General features: G+C 34.5%; 3 protein-coding genes across 6 annotated transcripts; all 3 read left to right on the forward strand.

Annotated features, from left to right (window-relative positions):
• The first annotated feature begins 1,026 nt into the window (after nucleotides 1–1,026).
• On the forward strand, nucleotides 1,027–8,276 carry LOC102593636 (U-box domain-containing protein 35-like). Of its 3 annotated transcripts, none has more exons than XM_006342437.2 (8): nucleotides 1,027–1,387; nucleotides 3,272–3,357; nucleotides 3,934–4,055; nucleotides 4,134–4,337; nucleotides 5,244–5,502; nucleotides 5,644–5,739; nucleotides 6,234–6,662; nucleotides 7,262–8,276. In XM_006342437.2, the coding sequence occupies exons 1-8, from the start codon at nucleotides 1,234–1,236 to the stop codon at nucleotides 7,967–7,969; spliced, it is 2,058 nt and encodes a 685-aa protein (XP_006342499.1). In that variant the 5' UTR covers nucleotides 1,027–1,233; the 3' UTR covers nucleotides 7,970–8,276. The 3 variants fall into 3 exon arrangements, with proteins under 3 accessions (XP_006342499.1, XP_006342500.1, XP_006342501.1); XM_006342438.2 differs by having other exon boundaries at nucleotides 5,247–5,502; XM_006342439.2 differs by having other exon boundaries at nucleotides 1,281–1,391.
• Nucleotides 8,277–12,506: 4,230 nt separating this feature from the next.
• On the forward strand, nucleotides 12,507–17,437 carry LOC102594403 (eukaryotic initiation factor 4A-2-like). Of its 2 annotated transcripts, none has more exons than XM_006342440.2 (5): nucleotides 12,507–12,646; nucleotides 14,580–14,640; nucleotides 14,821–14,927; nucleotides 15,016–15,446; nucleotides 16,547–17,437. In XM_006342440.2, exons 2-5 carry the CDS (start codon nucleotides 14,582–14,584, stop codon nucleotides 17,180–17,182), a joined length of 1,233 nt encoding a protein of 410 aa, XP_006342502.1. In that variant the 5' UTR covers nucleotides 12,507–12,646; nucleotides 14,580–14,581; the 3' UTR covers nucleotides 17,183–17,437. The 2 variants fall into 2 exon arrangements, with proteins under 2 accessions (XP_006342502.1, XP_015162067.1); XM_015306581.1 differs by lacking the exon at nucleotides 12,507–12,646 and adding an exon at nucleotides 12,917–12,987.
• Nucleotides 17,438–19,399: 1,962 nt separating this feature from the next.
• On the forward strand, nucleotides 19,400–24,478 carry LOC102595069 (eukaryotic initiation factor 4A-2). The gene is made up of 5 exons (XM_006342442.2): nucleotides 19,400–19,588; nucleotides 21,849–21,917; nucleotides 22,041–22,147; nucleotides 22,236–22,666; nucleotides 23,637–24,478. Exons 2-5 carry the CDS (start codon nucleotides 21,850–21,852, stop codon nucleotides 24,270–24,272), a joined length of 1,242 nt encoding a protein of 413 aa, XP_006342504.1. The 5' UTR covers nucleotides 19,400–19,588; nucleotide 21,849; the 3' UTR covers nucleotides 24,273–24,478.
• The last annotated feature ends 1,262 nt before the right edge of the window (nucleotides 24,479–25,740 follow it).

Raw genomic sequence — 25,740 nt, forward strand, 5'->3', positions numbered from 1 at the left:
ATTTATTTTTGATTTTTCTATTATACTAACGAAATTCATTTGAAAGGTTAGAAATCAACAAAAGCAAGTAGACTATCTATTGAATTATGACTATCGCTATTCTGATATTAAAATTGGATAGAGATGAAATTCGAGGCATTTGATTATTTTATGTTTTATTTTGGACTTTACAATTGGATCTTTATTATAGACATTTTATTTTGCCTCGAAATGTCAAACCAACACAATAAGCATTGTTATGCGATCCAAAGGTCTCTAAGTGATCACGAACAAAGATGGAGAACGATACAATCTATTCAAATTATGAATATATGATATCATGTAATGATAGGAGAACAATACAATTTATCCAAACACTATATTCATTAGAACATACAGTACGATACAATATAACATAATACAATACGTTACATTATGAAACAAAATGTAACAACCATTCAAACAAAGTGTAAGTGATCACAAGCAAAGACGTCTACATCCCCAAAGGGCTCTAGGTGATCACGAGCAAAGATGGAGGACGACACAATCTACTCAAATTATGAATGTGTAACATTATATAACGACGGAGAACGATACAATCTATCCAAATATTATATTCATTAGAACAATACAATATAACACAATATAATAAGATACATTATGAAACGATACGTAACAACCATCCAAACAAAGTGTTAGTGATATCACGAGCAAAGACGTCCCACATCCCCCAAAGGGATCTAGGTGATCACGAGCAAAGATGGAGAACAATACAATCTATCCAAATTATAAATATGTAATGTCATATAGCACAATATAATCTATCCAAACACTATATTCATTACAACAATATGGTACGATACAATATATCACTAATACATTATGAAACAATATATAGCAACCATCCAAACAAAGTGTAAGTGATCACGAGCAAAACCGTCCCACATCAAAAATACATTTAAACTATCACTATTTTACGAGTTTTATATCAATAAAAAATAGGGGGTGGGGGGGATGGAGTTAAAACATCACCATACAAATTGATCCATTTTTTTTGGGAGACAACACAAATCCTTTTGGGCAAAACTAATGGCATTCCATTCCATGCAGCTCTACCAATTTTCCATTTTTGTCAAACGTGAAAAAAAACTAAGAAATTTTTTCCAGCCACCGTTATGGTGGCGGAAAGGGGCGGAGCTAAGTAGCGGCAGCCTCTTTTCCGATCTGTTTAATATATAAATTTATGAACAAAAAATGGGTTCCCAAAATCCGGGGGAAGATTCTATTGTTGTTGCCGTTGATAAAGATAAGAGTAGCAGCTCTGCGGTGAAATGGGCTATTGATAATCTGCTTGGAAACAATCAAAGTCTTGTATTGGTTCATGTTCGGGTCAAGAATTCACCAAAGCGTAGGTACCTTCTCTCTCTTTCATTTACATTTCTAGGTTTGGTTTGCCCTAATGGTCAAATGTCAATGAATTGAATTGAAATAAGTTATGGTGGACAGAGTATTCCGATACATGTGTTGGTGAAAGATAATAGGTATTCGGGAAATTAGTTTAGGATAATGTAATTGGGATCTATAAATTGGTCATTCATTTGATTATGAGAAAGGGGCCATGACGTTACTGGTAAAGTTGTTGCAGGAGGTTATGAGTTTGAATTTAGTTGAAATAACCTCTTGTAGAAATGCAGGTTCCCTATGATAGACCTTTGTAGTCCGGTCTTTTCTCAGACTCCGTGCATAGTGAGAGCTTAGTGCATCCTTTTTTTATTCATTTGATAATGTAATTTGGATCAATAATTTGGTTTGGGAAGAAATTTAGAATTTTATTTTGTATTATAAAAGAAGTATTTGTAAGGGGAACTTATTGCTTTTTAGTGCACCTATCATTGTTGGTTAAATGTGCTTTTGGTTTATCACCAAGGAATAGTAAAGTGGGAAAAGAGCCTAATATACCTCTCAACTTGTCATTTGGAGCTGATATGTCCCTCGTAATGAAAGTGGCTCATATATACCCTTACTGTTATACAAATGGCTCACATATACCCCTACCGTTACAAAATGAGCTCACATATACTCTTCATTTAACGGAAGTGAAAAATTAGTTTTAAATTTATATTTTTGACTTTTGATTTTTACAAAAATTATTTAGGGGTATATATGATTTTTCTAGCAAATTTCAAGGTATATTTTAATGTTTTTCGGACATAAATTATTTTTTGACTTTTTGATTATCATTATTTGAGTTTCTTATTCTTATTTTATTTTTTTCTTTCATTTCTTAGTGTAAAGAAAAAAATTTAAAACTATTTTTTTGTGGCTATATTATAATTTAAAACTATTTTTTCGGATATATTGTAATTTAGTTTTTGTATTTGAAGAAAAAAAATTGGGTCATCTATAATAAATTTTACAAGAATATTAGCAAAAGTTAAATAAATTTGACCATCAAAATAATAAATCTAGATTAGTCATTGAAACAAAAAAAAGTTTAAAAAAATAATATATGTTTGAGGAAGATTAAATATACCCATATGGGATTATATTTTTTTAAAAAATAATTAAAAAAATTAAACTAAAATTAATTTTTTCACTTCCGTTAGAGGAAAATGGTATATGTGAGCCATTTGTATAACAGTAGGGGGTATATATGTGCCTACTTTTATAACGAGGGGTATATCAGCTCTAAATGACAAAGTTGAAGGGTATATTAGACCCTTTTCCCTAGTAAAATCGATTGGATCCTTCCCTTGATCCTAGTACTGGCCGGAGTTAATAGGTACGGTGGAGTTAGTTGAGGTGCGCACAAACGGACTCAAACACTACTTCTTTTTTTTATATAAAAAAGTCATTTGTTTGATAAATGTAATTGGGATCAATAATTTTGTTTGGGAAGAAATTTGAAATTCTATTTTCTATTAGAATAAGTCTTTGTAAGGGGAACGTAAATGCTTTTTATTGCACCAATATTAGTTAAATGTGCTTTTGATTTACGGTGAGGAGTGTGGTAGAATGGATAGGTACTCTCCACGCTTAACCAAAGGTAACAGGTTTGAGCCGTAAGAATGGAGAAACTCTTGTTAGGCAGTTGTTTCCCTTTTATGGACCCTATAGGACCCAAAACCGCATTAGTCAGGCTAGTGGGCTTTGAATATTGGATTATTTTTATTTTTTTTTAAAAGTGTTTTTGATTTCCCAAATTGCCATCTTTCTATAACTCAAATAATTTGAACTTTTAGTTGTTTATTGTGACACTGATGCTAATTTGTTGTGGTTGGTGGAAATGAAGCTACTTTAGATTCAAATGGAGGATTAAGTGATGAAGGTACTCAAAATGTCTTCATACCTTTCAAGGCTTATTCTGCACGCAAAAGGGTACGTGAATTAATCCATGATAAGTTAGCACTCTCTTTTCTTCTCCAAGCATGGTTTGATCCTTTATTTTCCTTTGTAATCCGTTATGTTTAACACAATACTCCTATATTTGAAAGTTCATTAACTTTAACCTTCTCATTTTACAATAACGAAGAAGTCTTTATTGTCTTTTACGTTAGTCTAAGTTGCTCGGACTCTCCAAAAATGTAGCCGCATCCATGTTGGATCCTCAAAAATGCACTACTTTTGAAGGGTCCGACAAGTACCCGATGACATTTATGAAGAGTCCGAGCAACATTGACGTTAGTAACATAGGTTAAGAGGCTTAAACACCAGATTGTCCTCTGTATGGTTTTCAAGATCACTAGAAATAGGTGTTTTTGTCTCGTAAAGTCTGTTTTATGTTCTTTTTTCCTTCTAAAATCTCTTGTTCTACTTGAGTGTTTTGCACATTCAAAGTAATTTGTAAGTTACCTAGTGTAGCATCATGTAAGTTTAGATGAAACCGGGCTCCTCCCATGATGGAAATTTAACTAAATCTTACTTTATTCTAAATGGTTGTTGAGGTTATTGCAGATAGTAGTGAAAGAGATTGTCATTGAGAATACTGAAGCATCGAAGGGACTTCTTGAGTACATCAACAGTCACAGTGTTAGCAACATTGTTCTTGGTGCATCGTCTAGGAGTACTCTTGGCAGGTTATTATCTCTCAGTGTATCTGTTGCTTATTCTTCATTACAAAGGAAAGAGCTTGGCTTATATTACTTCTGTTGCAGAAAATATTGGACTCATGATGTGCCAACATTGGTAAATAAGGCTGCACCAGAGTTTTGTTCTGTCTACGTAGTTTCAAAAGGCAAGCAACAATCTGTCCGACCAGCAGCAAAATCTCTTCCTTCTTCTGTACCAGCAAGACAACCATCTTCATCAGCATGGTCAGCACCTAGGTCAAGTAACTCTGGATCAGAAGATTCAACCAGGTATAAAATAACCAAGTGATGATATAAAATTGGTCAATCTTGTTTTCATTTTGTTGTCCTTATCTTCGATGGATTTATTACAACTTTCTCGTGTCACTTGATATTTATGAATTGAACCCGAAGTATCAAAAGAATACTTGTCATGCCTTTTACAACACACATCATTTTGAATGCAGAGCAACTAAACTTAGTTTAGTAAGTTGGCAATTTTTTAATTCAGTTTGCTATGAGGATTGGTAAAAGGATAAGTAGTTAAATAAGATTTTAAGAATCAATATATGGGACAGCCCCCAAGGCCTAGCTCAAGTGGCAAAAGGTGGAGGATTTGTGACTTAGGTCGCAGGTTCAAGCCCCACACCATGCAAAGCGAGCCCGATATTTAAGTGGAGAAGGGTAGAGGGGTGGGCCCATTATCCACCGAGTTTAGAAGGCTGTGATTGGTCCAAAGGGCAGGTCACAGACGGATTTCTCAGTTATCAAAAAAAAAAAAGAATCAATATATGGGACATACTAGTGTTAACTCAAACAATCTTTTTGTTTATTTCTAACATATTATTATGTCCTCATTTTATGTACTACTCCTGATTACACTATTTAGGGGAGTCGAACACTTTTTTCTTTGACTGTCATCTTTTTTCTATTCGAATTATTAACTATCGTGACTTATATTACTGTTTAGGTAGTTCCAACATATGTAAATATTATTCGAAAAACTTGTGTTTGAATTCAGACTGAAAATTAGAAGTTTTGCTTGTATTTCAAACCTCATCATAGTAGTTGGAGTTAAAAGCTTGAACTGTTGAACTAAGAAATAGATGAATGAACAATTAAGAACCCTTATGCTCTAAGCAAAAGTGTTAATTCTTTCTGTACTATCTCTAACTTTAATGAATCAATGGTACAAAGTAGGTTTTCATACATGAGGTCAGAGCAAAAAATTGTAGAATCTGAGAAGACGAGGGGTGAAAAAGGACCATCTATTGTACCGATAGATAATCTTCATTCTCCCGAGATGACAAATCCATATAAGCACGCTTCTCAACCAGATGGTAATATGCGGTATGCTCGTATTAGCCCTAGATCAGTTGATATGACGTCCGAAAATCTTGACTTCACACAAGTTGCCATCAGAGAAACTCCTATGAATGGAAGCTCCTCATATTCAGTAAGTGCAATATAATCAATCATATGAACTACACTGTAACACAAATTTGTTGCTTAATAGACATTATAAGCATTTCCATTATGTGAAAAGTATCAAAATTGTTTAGTAATAATCTTTGTTTCGTCATATGTGATATTGCAGGTGGATGCTGAGATGAAAAGACTAAAACTTGAGCTAAGGCAAACTATGGATATGTACAATGCAGCTTGCAAAGAAGCGGTCATGGCCAACCAAGCGGTAATAGCCCATTTTCTAACTGCCTAGAACCATAAAGATGAAGACCATCTAAAATAGCAAGAAAGAGATAAATATATGGGCCTAACTATATTAAACATAGAACTTGCATTGTATTATGCAAATCATATTTTCAAGAAACCTTGTTTAATAGTTCAATTATTTAAAAGATATTATAAGGGAACTCATGTTTCTACAATTTTTACTACCATACATAGAACCATGCGGCTCCCAACTCCCAAAACTACATGAGTGCATTCAGCATTTTTATGGGAAGTTATTCCTCCAAGGAATATATATGGTCTGAAATAATTGTTAAAAGTTAGTACAATTCTTATCTATATATGAGTAAGAAATAGCATCGCATCAGTTGTTTACGTTTCTGAAAAACGAGTTACAAATTTATGACATCAAACTTAAGGACCAAGGCTTTCTCCCTCTTCTTATCCAGGAGTCAGTTTTAGTTTTTCATGTATCATATTTCTACTAAGTTTCAGGCTGATGAGCTTAATAAATGGAAAATTGAAGAAGCTCGCAAGTTTGAACAAGCCCGTTTTGCTGAAGAGGCGGCTCTCGCAATTGCTGAGACTGAAAAGGCTAAATGCAGAGCTGCTATTGAAGCTGCTAAGAAAGCACAAAAGATGGCTGAAATAGAAGCACAAAGAAGGAAGTATGCAGAGTTAAAAGCTAAGCGAGAGACAGAAAAAAAGAAACAAGCAATGAATGTTCGATCTCAGAATGATATACGTTATAGGAAGTATACAATAGAAGAGATTGAGGCAGCCACCAAAAAGTTCTCAAATGCACAAAAAATTGGAGAAGGTGGATATGGACCTGTTTTTAAGGGTAAACTAGATCACACACCTGTTGCCATTAAAGTTCTGAGTCCTGATGCTGCACAAGGGAAGAAACAGTTCCAACAAGAGGTAACCGCTTATATTCCTAGTTCAGTGATACCCTCTCTTTTACAATATGTATTTAAGATATGAAACATTCTGCATTATTTGGGCTGAACAACTTCATTTTCCGTAGAATTTGTGCATTCATTGAGTCACTTCTGGAGTTAATTACACACGATGCAATCGAGGGAATCATGATAAATTGTAGAAAGTGGAAAATGCATTTATACTGATGCAGTTTGGTGCATGACATGATTTCTTTTGATTAATGGATAACAGGAATATGTTTGACTAATGCATATCATGGTAGTTATTTCTTATTTCAAGTATGTATGCTTTATCTAAAAGCTTCTCTATTATGCGCATAAGCTTTGTGTAGATGAGCCCGTCTCAGAGATGTCCAATGAAACTTTTGTTTGAAAAATGATGATTTACTAATGTAACTGGGACAGATTTTCACTTGCTATAACTAGAATGTCTAAAAGATGTTGTTGCTTGTACTCTCTCATCTATGCTACACTATTATTAGAAGCCCTCTTTCTTGGTTAAATTGTTGATTGGTGTTAGTATGAGTATTTGACAAGCCGCCTGCTGATGCACATGAAAAATGTTTTTTTCATTTACAGGTTGAGGTCCTCAGTCTCATTAGGCATCCAAATCTGGTGCTACTATTAGGTGCATGTCCTGAGTATGGGTGCTTAGTTTATGAGCTTATGAATAATGGCAGCTTGGAAGATCGTCTTTTTCGGAAAGGTAATACCCCTTCAATTCCATGGGAAATTCGCTTCAAAATTGCTGCTGAGATTGCAACCGGGCTTCTATTCCTTCATCAATCAAAACCAGAACCTCTTGTTCACCGGGATCTAAAGCCAGGAAATATTCTGTTGGACAAAAATTATGTCTGCAAAATCAGTGATGTTGGTTTGGCAAGGTTAGTGCCATCATCTGTAGCTGATTGTGTGACACAATATCATATGACTTCAGCTGCCGGGACTTTTTGTTATATAGATCCTGAATATCAACAAACGGGAAGGTTAGAGACTAAATCAGATATATACTCGCTTGGTGTTATGTTGCTCCAAATTATTACTGCAAGGCCTCCAATGGGTTTAACTCATCACGTTGAAAGGGCCATCGAGAAAGGTAAATTTGCAGATTTTTTAGATCCAACAGTGCCAAATTGGCCAGTGGAAGAGGCTCTTAAGTTTGCAAAATTGTCACTCAAGTGTGCTGAGCTGAGGAAGAAAGACAGACCTGATCTTGGTTCAGTAGTAGTTCCTGAGCTTACTAGGCTTAGTGAATTCGGAATGAGCAGCATGCCAGGTATCGGTTAGCTAAACTTTGCCCCCCGTGCATACTCAAAGATTGCTCCCACACATGATGGATAAACTACTGTCAACTCAGGTCTGTGGCTTCTTCCCATTACCAACATTTAATCGAGTGCAGTAAACATCAGCTGTATCGTTCATTTTCCCTTTTCACGAGTTAATCTAACTGAAGTTTAAGGAAAAAATGATCACTTAAGAGTATTCCCTTGTTGAAACATTAGCAAATTGAGTGATGATATGATGAACATATCGACATTTTTACCTGTTCTTGGACAACTTCTGATATATAAAATGTTGTTCCAATCTTTTGAAATGCTGCCTCTGTTCCAATTAAATTCTTATGTATGTTATATCATCTTATGTTACACATCACCACGAAAAGGTTGTGATGGAGTGGTAACCAGAGGTCTCGGGTTCGAGTCCTAGATATGAAATCATTTCTGGTAGGGACTGCTTTACCTCAAAACTGAGACTTTTCAGCATGAACCCGAAGTAGTCAGCCCCAAAGCTAGTACCGGATACCGAGTCAATAGTACAATATTTAGCTTTAAGGCTACCTACATTTACTAGGGTGTAAAAACTTACTGCACCTAGTGTTTACATCAAGTCAACAAGGGTCGTTTGATAGGAAGACTTTCAATCAAAGACGACTTCATATTCGGGGCTTGAACTCGAGACCTCTTGAATGAGAGTTTTGGTGAATATTATCCAAACATATAAACATAAACTTAAAATTAGTTAATGTTATGTGGTATCCAATCCAAATGTGGATGATTTCGTCAATATTCAACTAAATTAGATTAACCAATTAAGAGCTTAATGATTGGATTAAATATTCAACACGATTAGTGTATTGATATGCGTGACAATCATCACAAAGGATAATTATAATCTTCTTTGTTTTTTTTATTAATCATGGTGTTCAAGTCAACTTTCTTTTCCACTAATTCCACGAGATATTTGTCACTTTTTACTGACAACAAATATCATATAACTCTATCTACTACGACAAGGACAGATGAAAAAAAATCACTTAATATTTTTCTCGAAAGTAATTATTTGATTATTGCAAGTAGTTTACACTAATTAAGCATCAAATCTAAGCACCCTCAAAGTGGAATTAAAATTATATTTTATTTAAAAAAGAATAAGGGGAATTTGTTAAATTTTAGCAGACTGAGACTACACATTAAGTGGACACGTCACTTTTTTCAACATTTGGTCAAAGGTTCCTTTTTCCTTTTTTTTTCCAGCATTATTGGTATTTAATTATTAATTAATAAAAAGCATATATACTTTATGCTGCTTTTGCACCATAAAAGATATTTCTCGTGGCTTTAAGAATATAAAAATCAAAATGATAGTTCTCGATCCGAATTCAAATTTAAACGTCGAATGAAAAAAAACATTACATGTCAAGATTCGAGAGTAGTTATTTTCTGAGAAAGATTATCAAGAAAGAAATATATCTTATATGTTGAAGGTGCTCTTTTCTCACTTGATAAACTAGTCTTTCAGATTAATTTTACATATTCCGCCTATAAGTTATAACAATTATTAATGAAGCGGGTTGATTAATGCTTGAGGACGCGACTCAAAGCGATCACCTAAACCCAACATTTATATCAAATGATAAAATTAGTCCATGAAACATGATCAATATGAATCAATAATATAATTCATTCATTTACTAGTTCAATCCACCTAAAAAATGAATTTCATTGCAAAGAGTATAGAGTATTACTATTGAGTTTATAGAATATTGAATATGTTATCAACCTGATCAGTTGTGGTGCAGTGCTGAGGCTACTCCATCCTTAATAAGAGGTTTCAGATTTGAGTCTCGGATATATATAGAGAAAATCTTATTAGGAGTGTCACCCCCAAATTGATCCTGCAATACACGATTTAAATTTAATCAGAGTTTCAATGCAGATTCCAAACACTAAATGATTAAAAAATAAAGAATATTTTTTTATTTATAAATTAGTTTTGGATTGAACTCTCATGACTTCAGTGTGCACATATAAATGATCCCTATCTATATTATTATACATAAAATATTAAGTATATACACATAAAGATAGACATATTTATTCCTTACATGATGGAACTGTCTGGTTATTTTCATCCTCTATATAAAGTCCATAAGAGCACACACTAATTCCTCACACAAATTAAATCATAAATCATAATCTTTGTTCCTTTCTTAAATACAGAAAGGGATTTCGATGAACAAAGTATTTTGCATTAGCACGATTTGGAGATTTGGAGAGGAAGTGCATCTCAAAAAATATATAATATTGTAGTCAGTCTATTTTAATGTAAGTATTAGTGATTGTTAAAAGCGGCAATTAAATAAGAAAGGTGACAGAAGAGAGTGAGCACACATGGTATTTTCTTACATTATAGTATATATGGATGTTTGAAGCTATGCGTGCTCACCCTCTATCTGTCACCTTCCGTTCTCTTTCTCCCTAATTAGATATTACAAAGCTTTTATATCTGTATATATATACTTGTTCGTAGGGAAGCTTTAGAACAATGATAATATTATCTTTATATGATCTATTCACCAGGAATTAACAAGAGAAATAAAATACCTAAAAACTTCTTTTATGTTAAGGAGATACAATAATTTTAATTTACGCATAAATATTATTTTATTTACCTAATATTTTTTTTTTGAATGAACGGTATTTAATTGGACCTCTTTCATATCATTAGTTATGTTATGATCATAACGTTTAAATTTTGATGTTCTCACCATTTCCAGCTTTCTTATCCATCTTATAGATTTTGATCCTTCTCAACCCTTAAAGAGAGAATTAATTATGGTGTCCACTTTTTTTTCGTACTATGAGTACTCTGCTTTTCAATTTTATGATTATAATTTTTTATCAGTATCAAGTATTTTTATCAAGCCAATAAATAATAATATATGTTGAAATATACGCACATACATCTAATCATATGATTTAATGATATATATTTTTACTTTATTAAATCATTTAATTATAAAAGGGTTGCATTATTTTGTTGTAAGCCACCCATATGAATTAGTATTTACTATTCTAATCCTTGTGTCTAAATAGAAAATTGTCTAGACAGATGTCTAGTCAGAATTAGGCCCAATCTTCATCTTTTACCTCTCAAAATTGATAGTTTTTAATTATTATCCTTTAGAACTGTTAGTTTAAAAAATAGTCAAAATGCTCCAAATAGTAAAAAGCAAGACAAAAAATTCGCAACGTATAAGTTCAGTTAAAGTTATGCCTTAAGTATAAGTTTATTGACAAATTAGGACATATGTTCAGTGACACAAGCTATGCCCTAAAGTAAAACAAATTAGGTACAAAGCACAATTTATGCCTCCAAGACACAAGTGCAATGTCACAAGTTATATCTCAGAATATAAATTTAGCGACATAAATTATGCCCTAAGATAAAATAAAGTATGCACAAGACACAAATTATGCTTCAAGGCATAAGTGCAACCATACAAATTATGTCTCTAAAAGTTTTGCCATGTGCATATACTACATAGCTTATATCCCAAAGCAAACACTCTAAAAGAAAAAAGTTTGGCCGTGAGAAATTAGGTCATAATTACATATCTTTTGACCCACAAATTTTGTATTCTATGAATAGAAAAATAAAAAATTAAAGATCACCATAAAATAAGAATAATTCGTACAAAAACACTAATAATGAACTTCCACATATGTGTGGGGAAAAAAAGTAAAAATTGCATGAGGCATGTTTTCTTCTTCCTCCTTCATATCTTTGGCTCATAAAGGTTGAACTATCAAAATTAGAAGTCAAGTTCTAAAATTTAATCAAACATCAGACTAACGGGTCTTAGTTTAATTGTGGTTAGGTGACTAATAATTTTTGTGAAGTTTAAAATCTAAACTATTTAAACTAAAACTTCATACATTTTTTTTTAAAAAAAAGAAATTTCTTATATGATACTTGAGTCAAACTTCAATACGAGTTAAAAACTTGAGACGTAAAAAATTAAAATATGACCTTCAGAGTTAAATTTGATAGAGTTTAAAATTTTTGATTGTTTTTTTAAATGGCATTTTTTTAAGATGACAATTTGTTCATTTTTTGTACTTTTAAAGTCTCATTGTCTATTTTTCCTTTTTTTTTTCTCCACTCCCTCCTCTCATCTTCCTTTTCAAGTCTGTTTTAAATTATTTAACTTGAGTTGAGTATTTTATTTTAAAAAATTACTTTTTTGTCTTCAAATATAGACATAAAATTTGTAAACATATCATATTTTTAAAATTTTACTTAAAAATTATACTGAATATATTATTATCGTCATTATCGTTTCATCTTTTATGATAAACCTTTTTTTTCTTTTTCAATTTCAATTTGTGGAATCCACGTTAGTGAATACAATTCCCCTATTGAAGCGGTCCAAATTTTCTAAAATACACTTACACCCCCAAATTTTCTTATAATATTCTTTTACCCCCCAAAAGTTTTAAAAAAGAACAAAAAAAACCCACACTCATAAAACTCATTCTACTTCAGATATTGTGGTTCCTCAACTCCGCGGCGTAGATCCGAGGAGTTTTTTTGGAAGAAGAAAAAAAAGCTGCAGTCTTTGAAAACCCTAATTCACAAATCTTTCAGATCTTTCTTTAACAAACTTCAAATCGTTATCAAGTAGGTTACTCTTCTTATTCTTGTAACTTCCTTTTTTATTCGATTTTTCTTGTATTTTATAGATTTTTTTATGTGTAAGTTTTTGTTTGATTGAAAGTTTGTGTTTTTATGATTCATTGATGTTGAGTAGTGGTTTTAATGAGTTGGGTGTTGATGATTTTGCTGTTTTCTAGTGTGGGTTGGTTTTGATTTTTGTTTTAAATGATTGGAAAACGAGCGATCTAGTGATTCTCGTTTTATCTTTGTGTATCAAGGATTCGTATAGCACCCCCTCCAAGCTGTTGCAGTTGTAGATGAGTGGTGTGCTAAAGGGGTTAGCTTTGCAAAGATTAGAGGGGGTGGTAAGTTGGGATGCAGACGAGGAGACTGTAATTCCTCGATGTGCTCTGTGTAACTGTGTTGTTGACATTCTTCTTGTTGTTTTGATGTATATTTGGAGCTATCTCAGCTCCATGAGTGATGTGTGTCTTAGTGGTGTGCTAAAGGAGTTAGCTTTACAAAGATTGGAGGGAGTGGTGAGTTGGGAGGTAGGCGGGCTAGGAGACTCTAATATCTTGATGTGCCTGTGTTGTTGACATTCTTTTTGTTGTTTTGATGTTTATTTTCCACTCTCTCAGCTCCATGAGTGATGTGTGTCTTAGTGGTGTGCTAAAGGAGTTAGCTTTGCAAAGATTGGAGGTAGTGGTGAGTTGGGAGGAAGGCAGGTGAGGAGACTATAATTCCTCGATGTGCCCTGTGTTATTTGACATTGTTTCTGTTGTTTTGATGTTTATTTCCCGCTCTCTCAGCTCCATGAGTGATGTGTGTCTTAGTGGTGTGCTTAAGGAGTTAGCTTTGCAAAGATTGGAGGGGTGGTGAGTTGGGAGTTAGGTAGGCTAGGAGCCTATAATATCTTGACGTGTGTTGTTGACATTCTTTCTGTTGTTTTGATGTTTATTTTCCACTCTCTCAGCTCCATGAGTGATGTGTGTCTTAGTGGTGTGCTAAAGGAGTTAGCTTTACAAAGATTGGAGGGTAGGCAGGCTAGGAGACTATAATATCTTGATGTGCCTGTGTTGTTGACATTCTTTCTGTTGTTTTGATGTTTATTTCCCACTCTCTCAGCTCCATGAGTGATGTGTGTCTTAGTGGTGTGCTAAAGGAGTTAGCTCTGCAAAGATTGGAGGGGGTGGTGAGTTGGGAGGTAGGCAGGCGAGGAGACTATAATATCTCGATGTGCCTTGTGTTCTGACATTCTTCCTGATGTTTTGACGTATATTTTCCACTATCTCAGCTCCATGAATAATGTGTATCTGAGTGGTGTGCTAAAGGAGTTAGCTTTGCAAAGATTAGAGGGGGCGATAAGTTGGGAGGCAGGCAAGGAGACTATAATTCCTCGATGTGCCCTGTGTTATGGACATTCTTCCCATTGTTTTGATTTATATTTTCCACTATCTCAGCTCCCTGAGTAATGTGTCTGAGTGATGTGCTAAAGGGGTTAGCTTTCCAAAGATTAGAGGGGGTGATAAGTTGGGAGGCAGGCGAGGAGGCTATAATTACTCAATGCGCCCTGTGCTGTTGACATTCTTACCGTTGTTTTGAGAGAGAGGATGCATCTTGATTCTTGTTTATGACCTCTATAATGATTGAAGAAAGAATGGATAATGTCATTTATACTCGATGAAACAAAATTTATTTGTGACTTTGTTGAAGTGTTTTGGGTCTTAAAGTAACTTACCTATTATTTATATGTCATCGAGTTAAGCTTCAACCTTCACTTTTTATCATCTACAAAATGTTCAATGAATTGCCATATGACTGATAAGATTTATTATTTGTTTATAGAAAATATTAGTTTCAAATAAATTTTAATTTTTTTGCTTATATCAGAATCCCAAAACTATTTTGAGATTGAGGTGCAGTTAATTAATTAATTATTTAAAATTTCCTGCAGTCATGGCAGCAGAAGGTTCTCAGTTTGATGCTCGTCAATTCGATGCGAAAATGACAGAGCTGTAAGTTATCTCTTTCCATCATATATTGTGGTCATGTTAATCTGGCTGGAAAGCATCCTTGTCTCTCTCTCCCTCTCTCTTTTTCCAATTTATTGATTATCACTTTCTGCTGATATTTGACGTCTAGCCTTAGCCATTGATTTGATTGACTTTTGTGCTTGTTTGATATGCCAAAAACAGGCTTGGTACTGAACAACAGGAATTCTTCACATCATATGATGAGGTTCACGACAGTTTTGATGCCATGGGTTTGCAAGAAAATCTCCTGAGGGGAATCTATGCGTATGGTAAATTGACATCTCCTCCTAATTCTTGTTCCTTTCCTCCATTCCCAGATTTTACAGAGCACTGAACAGTGTTTTGAATTCCTTTAAGGTTTTGAGAAGCCATCTGCTATTCAGCAAAGGGGCATTGTTCCTTTTTGCAAGGGCCTTGATGTTATCCAGCAGGCACAATCTGGTACTGGAAAGACGGCAACTTTCTGCTCTGGAATTCTCCAGCAGCTTGATTACAGTTTAGTTGAGTGTCAGGCTCTGGTTCTTGCACCAACCCGCGAGCTTGCACAACAGATTGAGAAGGTTATGAGAGCACTTGGTGACTACCTGGGTGTGAAGGTTCATGCTTGTGTTGGGGGTACGAGTGTACGTGAGGATCAGCGCATCCTTCAGAGCGGTGTTCATGTTGTGGTTGGTACTCCAGGCCGTGTCTTTGACATGTTGCGCAGGCAGTCTCTTCGCCCCGACCACATCAAGATGTTTGTTTTGGATGAAGCTGACGAGATGCTCTCTAGAGGTTTCAAGGATCAGGTTGCCCTTTTACTTAAATTTTTGCAGTTTTATTTCTTAGTTCAGAGCAGGATTTGCCTCCATTTTCTGTTACTAAATGATGTTTCTGTGTTCGAAGGTTGATTAACAATCTAGAAGTAGAGATTTTTACATCGTTTTATCAACAAAATAAAAGAATTAACCTTTTCTTTTTTTGACCAAGTGAAGCAGAATTCAATTTTAAATGTGTTTATGTAGTTGATAGTAAACTAATAAAGCTAGGGCTAATTTGTTAATAATATATTTCTCCCTCAAATTATCAATCAACAATTCCTCAGTCCTAAACTAGAGTTCAGGTCTATGGATGATTATCTTTATCAAGCTTGAAATCCGACCCTTTTCAGGCCTAAGCTAAATAATCTGAAATCTAAAACAAGTTAAGAGGTTCTCTAAACTTCAAAGTACCTCAAGTCTCACAGCTTATGTCTAACTAGTACAAAGATCTCCAACACTACTAGATCAAATGCAAGGGCAGCAACAATTAAGTGTTGACTCTCAAGTAGCTGGTATTGCTATATGGATCAATTGCTTTCGTTGTTATTTATTCTTACTGAAGTTTGCATTTGTTTCTAGAGATCGCAAGTCTTCTGTGATATTTAGTCTTCCATGATATTTGAGGTTTACCTTTTTCGTTGCTACTGTTCAATCATCATAGTCCTGTGCTTATAGATCAAGATCATTTGAAAGTCAGATAAGCCCTTTTTTGATGTTATCTTATATGTGTAATATTTATATTCTCTGTCGAATGTGATCATGTCGAATATTGTCAAATCACATATGAGTGCACATCCGTAATCCTTTGCATATACACGACTCTTATTTTGTGGATATGTTTGGTCCCAACATTCACCCTCATGGTCAAGTGCATTGATTTCAAGATGTGTAGGTCTCTCTTTCTTTTATAATTTTCAATTTGCTTGACAATATATGCCGGTTATTGATCAGCTTGTTGGTGACCCCCCCCAGATTGTAGCTTTGATGTGCTCTAACCTCCTTCAACAATTGCTGCCACATATTGGTGGTCTTTTCCTCCTTTGTTTTGATGATTTAGCTTGTCCCATGACACAATTATTATTTTCCAGATTTATGATATATTCCAGCTTTTGCCACCAAAAATCCAAGTGGGTGTTTTCTCTGCCACTATGCCACCAGAGGCTCTTGAGATTACTAGAAAATTCATGAACAAACCTGTGAGAATTCTCGTGAAGCGTGATGAGCTCACTCTTGAAGGTATTAAGCAATTTTATGTCAATGTCGATAAGGAAGAGTGGAAGCTTGAAACACTTTGTGATCTTTACGAGACCTTGGCCATCACCCAGAGTGTCATCTTTGTTAACACTAGGCGAAAGGTTGACTGGCTCACTGATAAAATGCGTGGTCGTGATCACACAGTATCTGCAACTCACGGAGACATGGATCAGAACACAAGAGATATCATTATGAGGGAGTTCCGATCTGGCTCATCTCGTGTGCTTATCACAACCGATCTCCTTGCTCGTGGTATTGATGTCCAACAAGTCTCTCTTGTTATTAACTATGACCTGCCAACTCAACCAGAAAACTACCTGCATCGTATTGGTCGTAGTGGACGATTTGGAAGGAAGGGTGTTGCTATCAACTTTGTCACCAAGGATGACGAAAGGATGCTTTTTGACATACAGAAGTTTTACAACGTCGTAGTTGAGGAGCTCCCAGCCAATGTTGCTGATCTCCTTTAAGGCGATTTTGGTATATTTTTTCTTAGATTTAGTTTCAGTTTGTACTAGACTTGGAATTAGGAAATGCTGGTACCATGGTTTTGCCACAGCACCAGTTACTTTCCTGATTCAAATGAAACTTCTAGAGTCAACTTTTGCAAATTTTGTTTGGTTTGTCATTTTATATCTTAAAGCATCCAAATAACTTTGGATTTGGTATTGTTTGAATTGTTTAATTTATCTATTTCCCTATGGAAGGTAAAGCTTTTAGTTGGATATCTGTTTTTCCCATTTTGATGCTATATTTCATATTTGAACTCCAGACTTTGTGGTTACATTCTTTAACATAGAAGGTAAATCATCTAACAACTATTGTTTCTTACCCAATCAATAAAGATTCAGATTGAGTAGGTCCTCTAATATTTGCCTAACCAACAAGGATTCTTGTTGGATAGATCCTCTAATTGAAATCAATCAATTAAGATTCATGTTGGGTAGGTCATCTAATTGAGAAGCTAAAATTTGTCCAATCAATCAGGATTCATGCCAAGTCGGTCCGCTAACGCCTTATCTTCCTATTAATAAAACACATCCTACTTCGACGTTTCTAATTTGCCATAGAGGAACTGCTTCCTGCGTCTGCGGCCGTTGCAGCTAAACTAACGGCGGAAGGAGGATTCATGTCAGATAAACCCTCTTATAAAGAAGGTAACATATCTACGAGCACAAAATTGAAAAATCTCATCCATTTTACTGTTGCACTTAACAGTATTTTATTGTGGTTTGTATGATGGCATGACCATCTATATGACCTTCTCAATTGTTCATATTGAGCTATTATATGTCAGAATATGTCAATTAATATAAGTTTCAAATTTCAATTAGTTGGGGGCGATAATATAAATCCACTCTATTCATACTTATTCCAATACTATTATTGTACTTGGGAGTGATATATGTAGAGGTAGACGTACAATGTATGAGTTCGATATAACTCAATCATATATGTATTGAAATTTCACCTAAATAAGTACATATAATAAACTATGAACTAGGTATCATTAATTAATTGTGGTTTATGTGACAAGTGAGGGGTTACTAAAACTCACAAACTTAAATCGTACAATAGTTCTCAATGTTCATTTTCTTTAGTAGTTTTGAATAAATAAAATCATATCATTTTGTGAGAGATTAGAGATCACTAATACAAAAAATATCCAATATAAATCTAACAGTTTAGATATATCGCTCATGATAAAGTAGGTCTCATATTCAATTAAATTTCTGATTAGAAAATGAGAAAATTTCTACTATCATTGTCAGGCCAGCTAGGCCATGAGCACATGAGAATGGGCTTTCCCCGGTAGGGGTCATCGTAGAATGAAGGGGACGGTGAAAATTATAAATGTCATATTTCAAGATAATGACAAAAATAGTCCATTCTCCTTAATATTAAGTTCAAAATAGTCCCATATGTATCACTTGAGCAGTTTCAGTCCTTTTAAATTGTCAAAAGGGTGAAAGGACAAATATATCCCTGAACTATCGTAAATAATATGCAGATACCCTCTGTCATACTTTTAGGACATTGGTGCCCCTGCCGTCCAAAAACTAGAGCATATATGTCATTCACTCTAATGGAAGACTAAATAGGGACACGTGGCACAATCTTATCCGTCGATCTAATATTTAATAAATGTCGGATCGGTGGATAAGATTATAACACGTGTATGTCCGTTAGTATAAAGGGTATATATGCTCTTGTTTTTGAACGGCAGGGGCACCAATGTCTCAAAAGTATGATAGAGGGTATCTGCATACCATTTACGATAATTTGGGGATATATTTATCCTTTTCCTCTTGTAAAAAAATGAGTATATTTTTCAACCTCCATCAAATATTTACCAAAAACCTAATTATGATTTTTTTTATTAACCATAAATACCAAAAATCCCCGTTAAAGTCTTAGATATTGCAACATAAAAACGAAAAAGTAAAAAAATAACAATAATTACTCCTAAATTACGAAACCATATGAGTTCCCATTTAATATTTTCTACTTTCACAATATTAATTAAATTTAATAATTAAAATTTGACAAATATTTAATAAAGACCAAAAATATTTAATAAATTATGAAACTATTTTAAACTTACCACCAAATTATAATAGGTTAAGGGAATTTTTTTGAAACTTTTTCCTTTTTTTTTTCCAACTCAATTTACATAAGGATTTGGAAACATAAAAAGACAAAACATAACACAATCATAAAAACTCTCTCACACATATTGTCTTCCTGAACTCCGCGGCGTAGATCCGAGGAGTTTTTGGAAAAAAGCTGCAGTCTTTACAAACCCTAATTCTCAAAAATCCCCTTTTTCTCAAATCTTCAGATCTCTCTTTAACAATCTTCTTATTAGCTATAAGGTAACTCTCTTCTTTCTGCTGAACTTTTTTTGGTTTTTTGTGTATTTTGCTGGATTCTTGTATCTGTTTGGTTTAGTTTAAATGGGTGTTTGAGTTTTTGATGATTCATAGGTAAAGTTGTGATCTTTTTGCAGTTGGGTTTTGTGGGGTTGGATGTTCTTGGTTGTTACTAATTTGGGTTGGTTTTGATTTGTGTATGTTTGTTTTAGTTTAGATGGTGTTTGAGTTTTGATGATTTATAAAGTAAAGCTGTGATTTTTATGCTGTTGGGTTTTGTGGGGTTGGATGTTCTTAGTTTTTACTTATTTGGTTTGGTTTTGATTTGTATGGTGCTTGAGTTTGATGTTTTGATTGGCGTAAAGCAGTGATTTTTTCAGACAATTTGGTATTGTGGGGTTTGATGTTCTTGGTCTTCACTAATTTGGGTTGGTTTTGATATGTATATGTTTGTTTTAGTTTAGATGGTGTTTGAGTTTTTGATGATTCATTGGTGTAAAGTTGTGATTTTTTTACGGTTGAGTTTTGTGGGGTTGGATGTTGTTGGTTTTTACTAATTTGGGTTGGGTTTGATTTGTGTATGTTTGTTTTAGTTAAGATGGTGTTTGAGTTTTTGATGATTCATAAAGTAATGATTTTTCAGGCAGTTGGGTATTGTGGGTTTGATGTTCTTGCTCTTAACTAATTTGGGTTGGTTTTTATTTGTATCTGTTTGTGTTTGTTTTAGTTTAGATGGTGTTTGAGGTTTTGATGATTCATTGATGTGAAGTTGTGAATTTTTTCAGACTGTTTGGTATTGTGGGGTTTGACATTCTTGCTCTTTAACTAATTTGGGTTGGTTTTGATTTGTATCTGTTTGTGTTTGAGGTTTTGATGATTCATTGGTATAAAGTAGTTTTTTTTTAAAGATAGTTTGTGGGGTTCGATGGTCTTGCTCTTCGCTAATTTGGGTTGGTTTTGATTTATGTTTGTTTTAGATTAGATGGTGTTTGAGTTTTTGATGTTTCATCGCCGTAAAGTAGTGATTTTTCTACAGTTGGGTTTTGTGGGCTCTTCACTAATTTGGGTTGGTTTTGATTTCTATATGTTTGTTTAGTTTAGATGGTGTTTGAGTTTTGGATGTTTTATTGGTGTAAAGTAAAAAAAAAATTCAAACAGTTTGGTTTTGTGAGGTTCAACGTTCTTGCTCTTCACTAATTTGGGTTGGTTTTGATTTGTATATGTTGTTTAAATATGGTCTTTGAGTTTAAAGTAGTGATTTTCTGCAGTTGGGTTTTGTGTAGTTCAACATTCTTGGTCTTGATTAATTTGGGTTGGTTTTGATTTTTATGTGTTTTCATAATTTCTTCCTTCACCATCAGAAAGATGGTGTTTTGAGTTTTGGATGTTTCATCGGCATAAAGTAGTGATTTTTCAGACAATTTGGTATTGTGGAGTTCGAGCTTTTTTTGCTCTTCTATAATTTGGATTGTATCTGATCTGTATATGTTTGTTTTAGTTTAGATGGTGTTTGAGTTTTTGATGATTCATCGGCGACAAGTAGTGATTTTTTCAGACAGTTGGGTTTTGTGGGGTTCACGTGCTTGCTCTTCACTATTTTCAGTTGGTTTTGATTTGTATGTCTGTTTTAGCATCTCCTCCAACACTTGCTCATTCTCGTTCTTTGTCACATTGACCCTGTGTCAAGTAGCTATAGAAATAGGGTTGAGCTGTATGGCAAGTAGTCAAACAGTTATTTCTATCTGCTTTCTGCTCCTTTTACTTCTTCAGGAAAGAAAAAGAAAAAGGAGAAATGATGTATATTGTTTCTTGTGCATGCCCTCATGAATAAAGGAAGAACAGATAATGTTATTGATATGTGGTGAATAAATTTTATTTGTGAAGTGTTTTGGGCCTTAAACTACCTTTTGTTATTATCTTATATGCCATGGAGTTATGTTTTGACCTTCCCTTGTTGTCTTCTTCATGATGTTTAATGAATGTCCATGTGACTGATAAGATTTGTTATTTTTTATTTGAGAATTCTAGTTTTGATAAGTAGTTATTGGTACTTGGTGAATAAACTTTTTTATATGTCACGGAGTTAAGCTTCAATCTTCACTTTTTATCATCTACAAAATCTTCTGATAAGATCTGTTATTCACTAATTGAAAAAAGTAATCTTAAAAGAAAACTAAAATTTGCTTACACCAGTATACCAGAACTAGTTTGAGATTGAGGCATAATTAATTGATTTATCTGTTTTTTTGTTAAATTCCTGCAGTATGGCAGGCTCAGCACCAGAAGGTTCTCAGTTTGATGCTCGTCAATTCGATGCGAAAATGACGGAGCTGTAAGTTATCTCTTCTCCCTCCTGTACTGAGGTTATTGATCATCACTTTCTGCTGATATTTTGCCTCTAGCCTTTGCCATTGATTTGATTGACTTTTGTGGTTGTTTGATATGCCAAAAACAGACTTGGTACTGAACAACAAGAATTTTTCACATCATATGATGAGGTTTATGACAGTTTTGATGCCATGGGTTTGCAAGAAAACCTTCTGAGAGGCATCTATGCCTATGGTAAATTGACATCTCCTTATAATTCTGGTTTCCTTTCCTCCGTTCTCAGATTTTACAGGCACTGAACAGTGTTTTGAATTTCTTGAAGGTTTTGAGAAGCCATCAGCTATTCAGCAAAGGGGCATCGTTCCCTTTTGCAAGGGCCTTGATGTTATCCAGCAGGCACAATCTGGAACTGGAAAGACAGCAACTTTCTGCTCTGGAGTTCTCCAGCAACTTGATTATAGTTTAGTTGAATGTCAGGCTCTTGTTCTTGCACCAACCCGTGAGCTGGCACAACAGATTGAGAAGGTTATGCGTGCACTCGGTGACTATCTGGGCGTGAAGGTTCATGCGTGTGTTGGGGGTACCAGTGTCCGTGAAGATCAGCGTATCCTTCAGAGTGGTGTTCATGTAGTGGTTGGTACTCCAGGCCGTGTCTTTGACATGTTGCGCAGACAGTCTCTTCGCCCCGACCACATCAAGATGTTTGTTTTGGATGAAGCTGATGAAATGCTCTCCAGAGGTTTCAAGGATCAGGTCTCCCTTTTACTTAAATTTTTGCTGTTTTATTTGTTCAATGCAGGATGTGCCTTTTTATTTGTTTTACTCTGTTATGTTTCTGTGTTCGAAGGTTAACACATTAGAAGTGGATTATTGCCTCACTTTTCATCACTTCTGAAATATAATTAACCTTCCCTTTTTTGATATAGTAAACTGGATTACTTTTTAAATGTGTTTACTTATGAGTTGTTGGCGAACTAATAAAGTGATGGCTGATTTGTTAGTAATATGAGAAACAATCAACTTCTTCTCAGTTATATGGACTCTCTAGAATTAAAGGTCTTAAGTCTCATATCTCATCTTTAACTAGTCCCAAACACTAGATCGGCTGTTAATAAAACAACTAATTTTGACTCTCAGCTAGTTGATAGATATTGCTGTATGAGTCTTCTGCTTTCATTGTGTTTTATTATCATTAAGTCTTCTGGGATAATTTATCTTCCATGAAATTTTAGATCTACTTGTTTCCCTTCTGCCACATTTCAATCATCGTAGTCAGGTGCCTATTGTCCAGGACACTTCAAGGTTTGCGTAAGACATGAGAAAATTATCTCTGGCAACTTGTTTGAAGTGGTCTTTTATTTTGTGCTATTTATATTCTCTGTCAAATGTGAACATGTTTAATCTTGTCAAATCATAAATGAGTGCACATATGAAATCCTCTGCATATCAACGATCCACTCATTTTGAGGATATGTCTGGTCTTAGAGGCCCAAGATTCATTCTTGTGGCCAAGTCTGCATTGATTTCAAATGTGTAGGTCTTACTCTTTCTTTTATAACGTTCAATTGGCTTGAAAATATATGCTGGTTAGTGATCCGCTTGTTGGTGAATACCCCCCAATCGCAGCCTTGATGTTTTCTAACATCCTTTAGCAACTGCTGGTCTTTCCCTTCTTTGTTTTTATGATTTAGCCTGTTCCGTTGACACAATTTCCATTTTCCAGATTTATGATATATTCCAGCTTTTGCCACCAAAAATCCAAGTGGGTGTTTTCTCTGCCACTATGCCGCCAGAGGCTCTTGAGATTACTAGAAAGTTCATGAACAAGCCTGTGAGAATTCTTGTGAAGCGTGATGAGCTCACTCTTGAAGGTATTAAGCAATTCTATGTCAACGTCGATAAGGAAGAGTGGAAGCTCGAAACACTCTGTGATCTTTACGAGACCTTGGCCATCACCCAGAGTGTCATCTTTGTTAACACCAGGCGAAAGGTTGATTGGCTCACTGATAAAATGCGTGGCCGTGATCACACAGTATCTGCAACTCACGGAGACATGGATCAGAACACTAGAGATATCATTATGAGGGAGTTCCGATCTGGCTCATCTCGTGTGCTTATCACAACCGATCTCCTTGCTCGTGGTATTGATGTCCAACAAGTCTCCCTTGTTATTAACTACGACCTGCCTACTCAACCAGAAAACTACCTGCATCGTATTGGTCGTAGTGGACGATTTGGAAGGAAGGGTGTTGCTATCAACTTTGTTACCAAGGATGACGAAAGGATGCTTTTTGACATTCAAAAGTTTTACAACGTTGTAGTTGAGGAGCTCCCAGCCAATGTTGCTGATCTCCTTTGAGGTGATTTTGGCTCTGTGAGGGGAATTGTTCCTTCCCTACTGGAAGTAGTCTAATATATTTATTCAGAGTGAACAACTGCAAATTTTGTCTGGTTTTTGTTATTTTGTTTTTGGAAGTGTCCAAATAACTTTGGATTTGGTTGTTTGAATTTTGTTTATTTGAACTATTTTTCTATGGACGTTAGGCTTTTAGTTCTATTTTCTAATGTTGGTGCTATATTTATTCCCCACTATTTCTTGCCCAATCAATCAAGATTCATGTAGGGTAGGTCCTCCAAGATTTGGCCAACCAATCATGATTCATGCCGAGTAGGCTCTCTAATTGAGAAATACGAGAAGCAAATTGTTGTGTGGATGAATTAATATCTATACTTAAGTCAAGAGGTAGATCTTGTGTCACTCCATCTAGTCGTATGAAACTTGCACATACCTACACTTTTGGAAAGGTTTGAAATCCTTGCTTCATGTAGGGTCCAAAAATTTGAACATACCCATTTTTTTGTTACGACTTGTTAGTTGTTTTTCAACATTTCTTGCTTGAATTGTTGACCATTACCCGACCTCACATGGGAGGTTCCGTGTCGAGTGATTCTCCCTCTAAAAAGTCTACATGATATTCTTTTGATCATGTAGATCCTCTAATATAGAAAGTAAAACTTGCTCAACTAATTAGGATTCATACTAGGTAGATCCTATAATATGAAAGGTAAAAACTTCTTCAAATTGTTGTTTCTTGCCTAATCAATCAATTAGAATTCATGTCGTGTAGGTCCTTCAAGATTTGCCCAACCAACAAGGATTCATGTTGGGTAGGTCCTTTAACTAAGATCAACCAATTAAGATTCATGAATGTAAGGTCCCCTAATCGAGAAGGTAAAACTTGTCTAACCAATCAAGATTCATGTTGGGTAGACCCTCCCTTTTAAAGAAGGTAATACGTTTCTAAATAAAAATGTCCATGCAACAACTTATGTTGTGTTTGGGTAGACCCTTCTCTTGTAAAGAAGGTAAGTCTCTGAATAAAAATGGAGAAATCTCATCTATGCAACAACTCTTAACAATGCCTATACTCAATGTTGTGTTTGAGTTGATGATATGAATTTCTCATAATTGACTCCACTCCATTCAAACTTGCTCCAATGCTATTATAATGTTTTTGAGTGATGCATGTAAATGCAAATATACAATGTATGAATTCAACATAACTCAATTATATATGTGTTAAAAAAATTCACTAAATACATACATATAATAAACTATATAAACTCGATAACATAAATTGGTTGGGGCTTTTGTGGCAGAAATTTTAAATTTTGAATTTGCCTATTAAATACAAAACTATGTGTAAATTAGGAAATAATTAAGACTTGATTGAGATCTACAATGAAATTATCTAGAGAGTAATTTTCTTTAGTACTTGCGAATTATTATTGTCAGATTGATAATAAAGTATCTTATTATAATAAGA

This window comes from Solanum tuberosum, unplaced genomic scaffold, assembly GCF_000226075.1.
Source record: "Solanum tuberosum cultivar DM 1-3 516 R44 unplaced genomic scaffold, SolTub_3.0 scf00034, whole genome shotgun sequence".
NCBI lineage: Eukaryota > Viridiplantae > Streptophyta > Magnoliopsida > Solanales > Solanaceae > Solanum > Solanum tuberosum.

Coding starts and splice junctions, on each gene's coding strand:
- LOC102593636 (XM_006342437.2), top strand. CDS start 1,234: ATGGGTTCCCAAAATCCGGGGGAAGATTCTATTGTTGTTGCCGTTGAT. Junction 1,388..3,271: donor GGTCAAGAATTCACCAAAGC/GTAGGTACCTTC, acceptor GTGGAAATGAAG/CTACTTTAGATTCAAATGGA. Junction 5,740..6,233: donor CGGTCATGGCCAACCAAGCG/GTAATAGCCCAT, acceptor ACTAAGTTTCAG/GCTGATGAGCTTAATAAATG.
- LOC102594403 (XM_006342440.2), top strand. CDS start 14,582: ATGGCAGCAGAAGGTTCTCAGTTTGATGCTCGTCAATTCGATGCGAAA. Junction 14,928..15,015: donor GAGGGGAATCTATGCGTATG/GTAAATTGACAT, acceptor AATTCCTTTAAG/GTTTTGAGAAGCCATCTGCT. Junction 15,447..16,546: donor CTAGAGGTTTCAAGGATCAG/GTTGCCCTTTTA, acceptor ATTATTTTCCAG/ATTTATGATATATTCCAGCT.
- LOC102595069 (XM_006342442.2), top strand. CDS start 21,850: ATGGCAGGCTCAGCACCAGAAGGTTCTCAGTTTGATGCTCGTCAATTC. Junction 22,148..22,235: donor GAGAGGCATCTATGCCTATG/GTAAATTGACAT, acceptor AATTTCTTGAAG/GTTTTGAGAAGCCATCAGCT. Junction 22,667..23,636: donor CCAGAGGTTTCAAGGATCAG/GTCTCCCTTTTA, acceptor TCCATTTTCCAG/ATTTATGATATATTCCAGCT.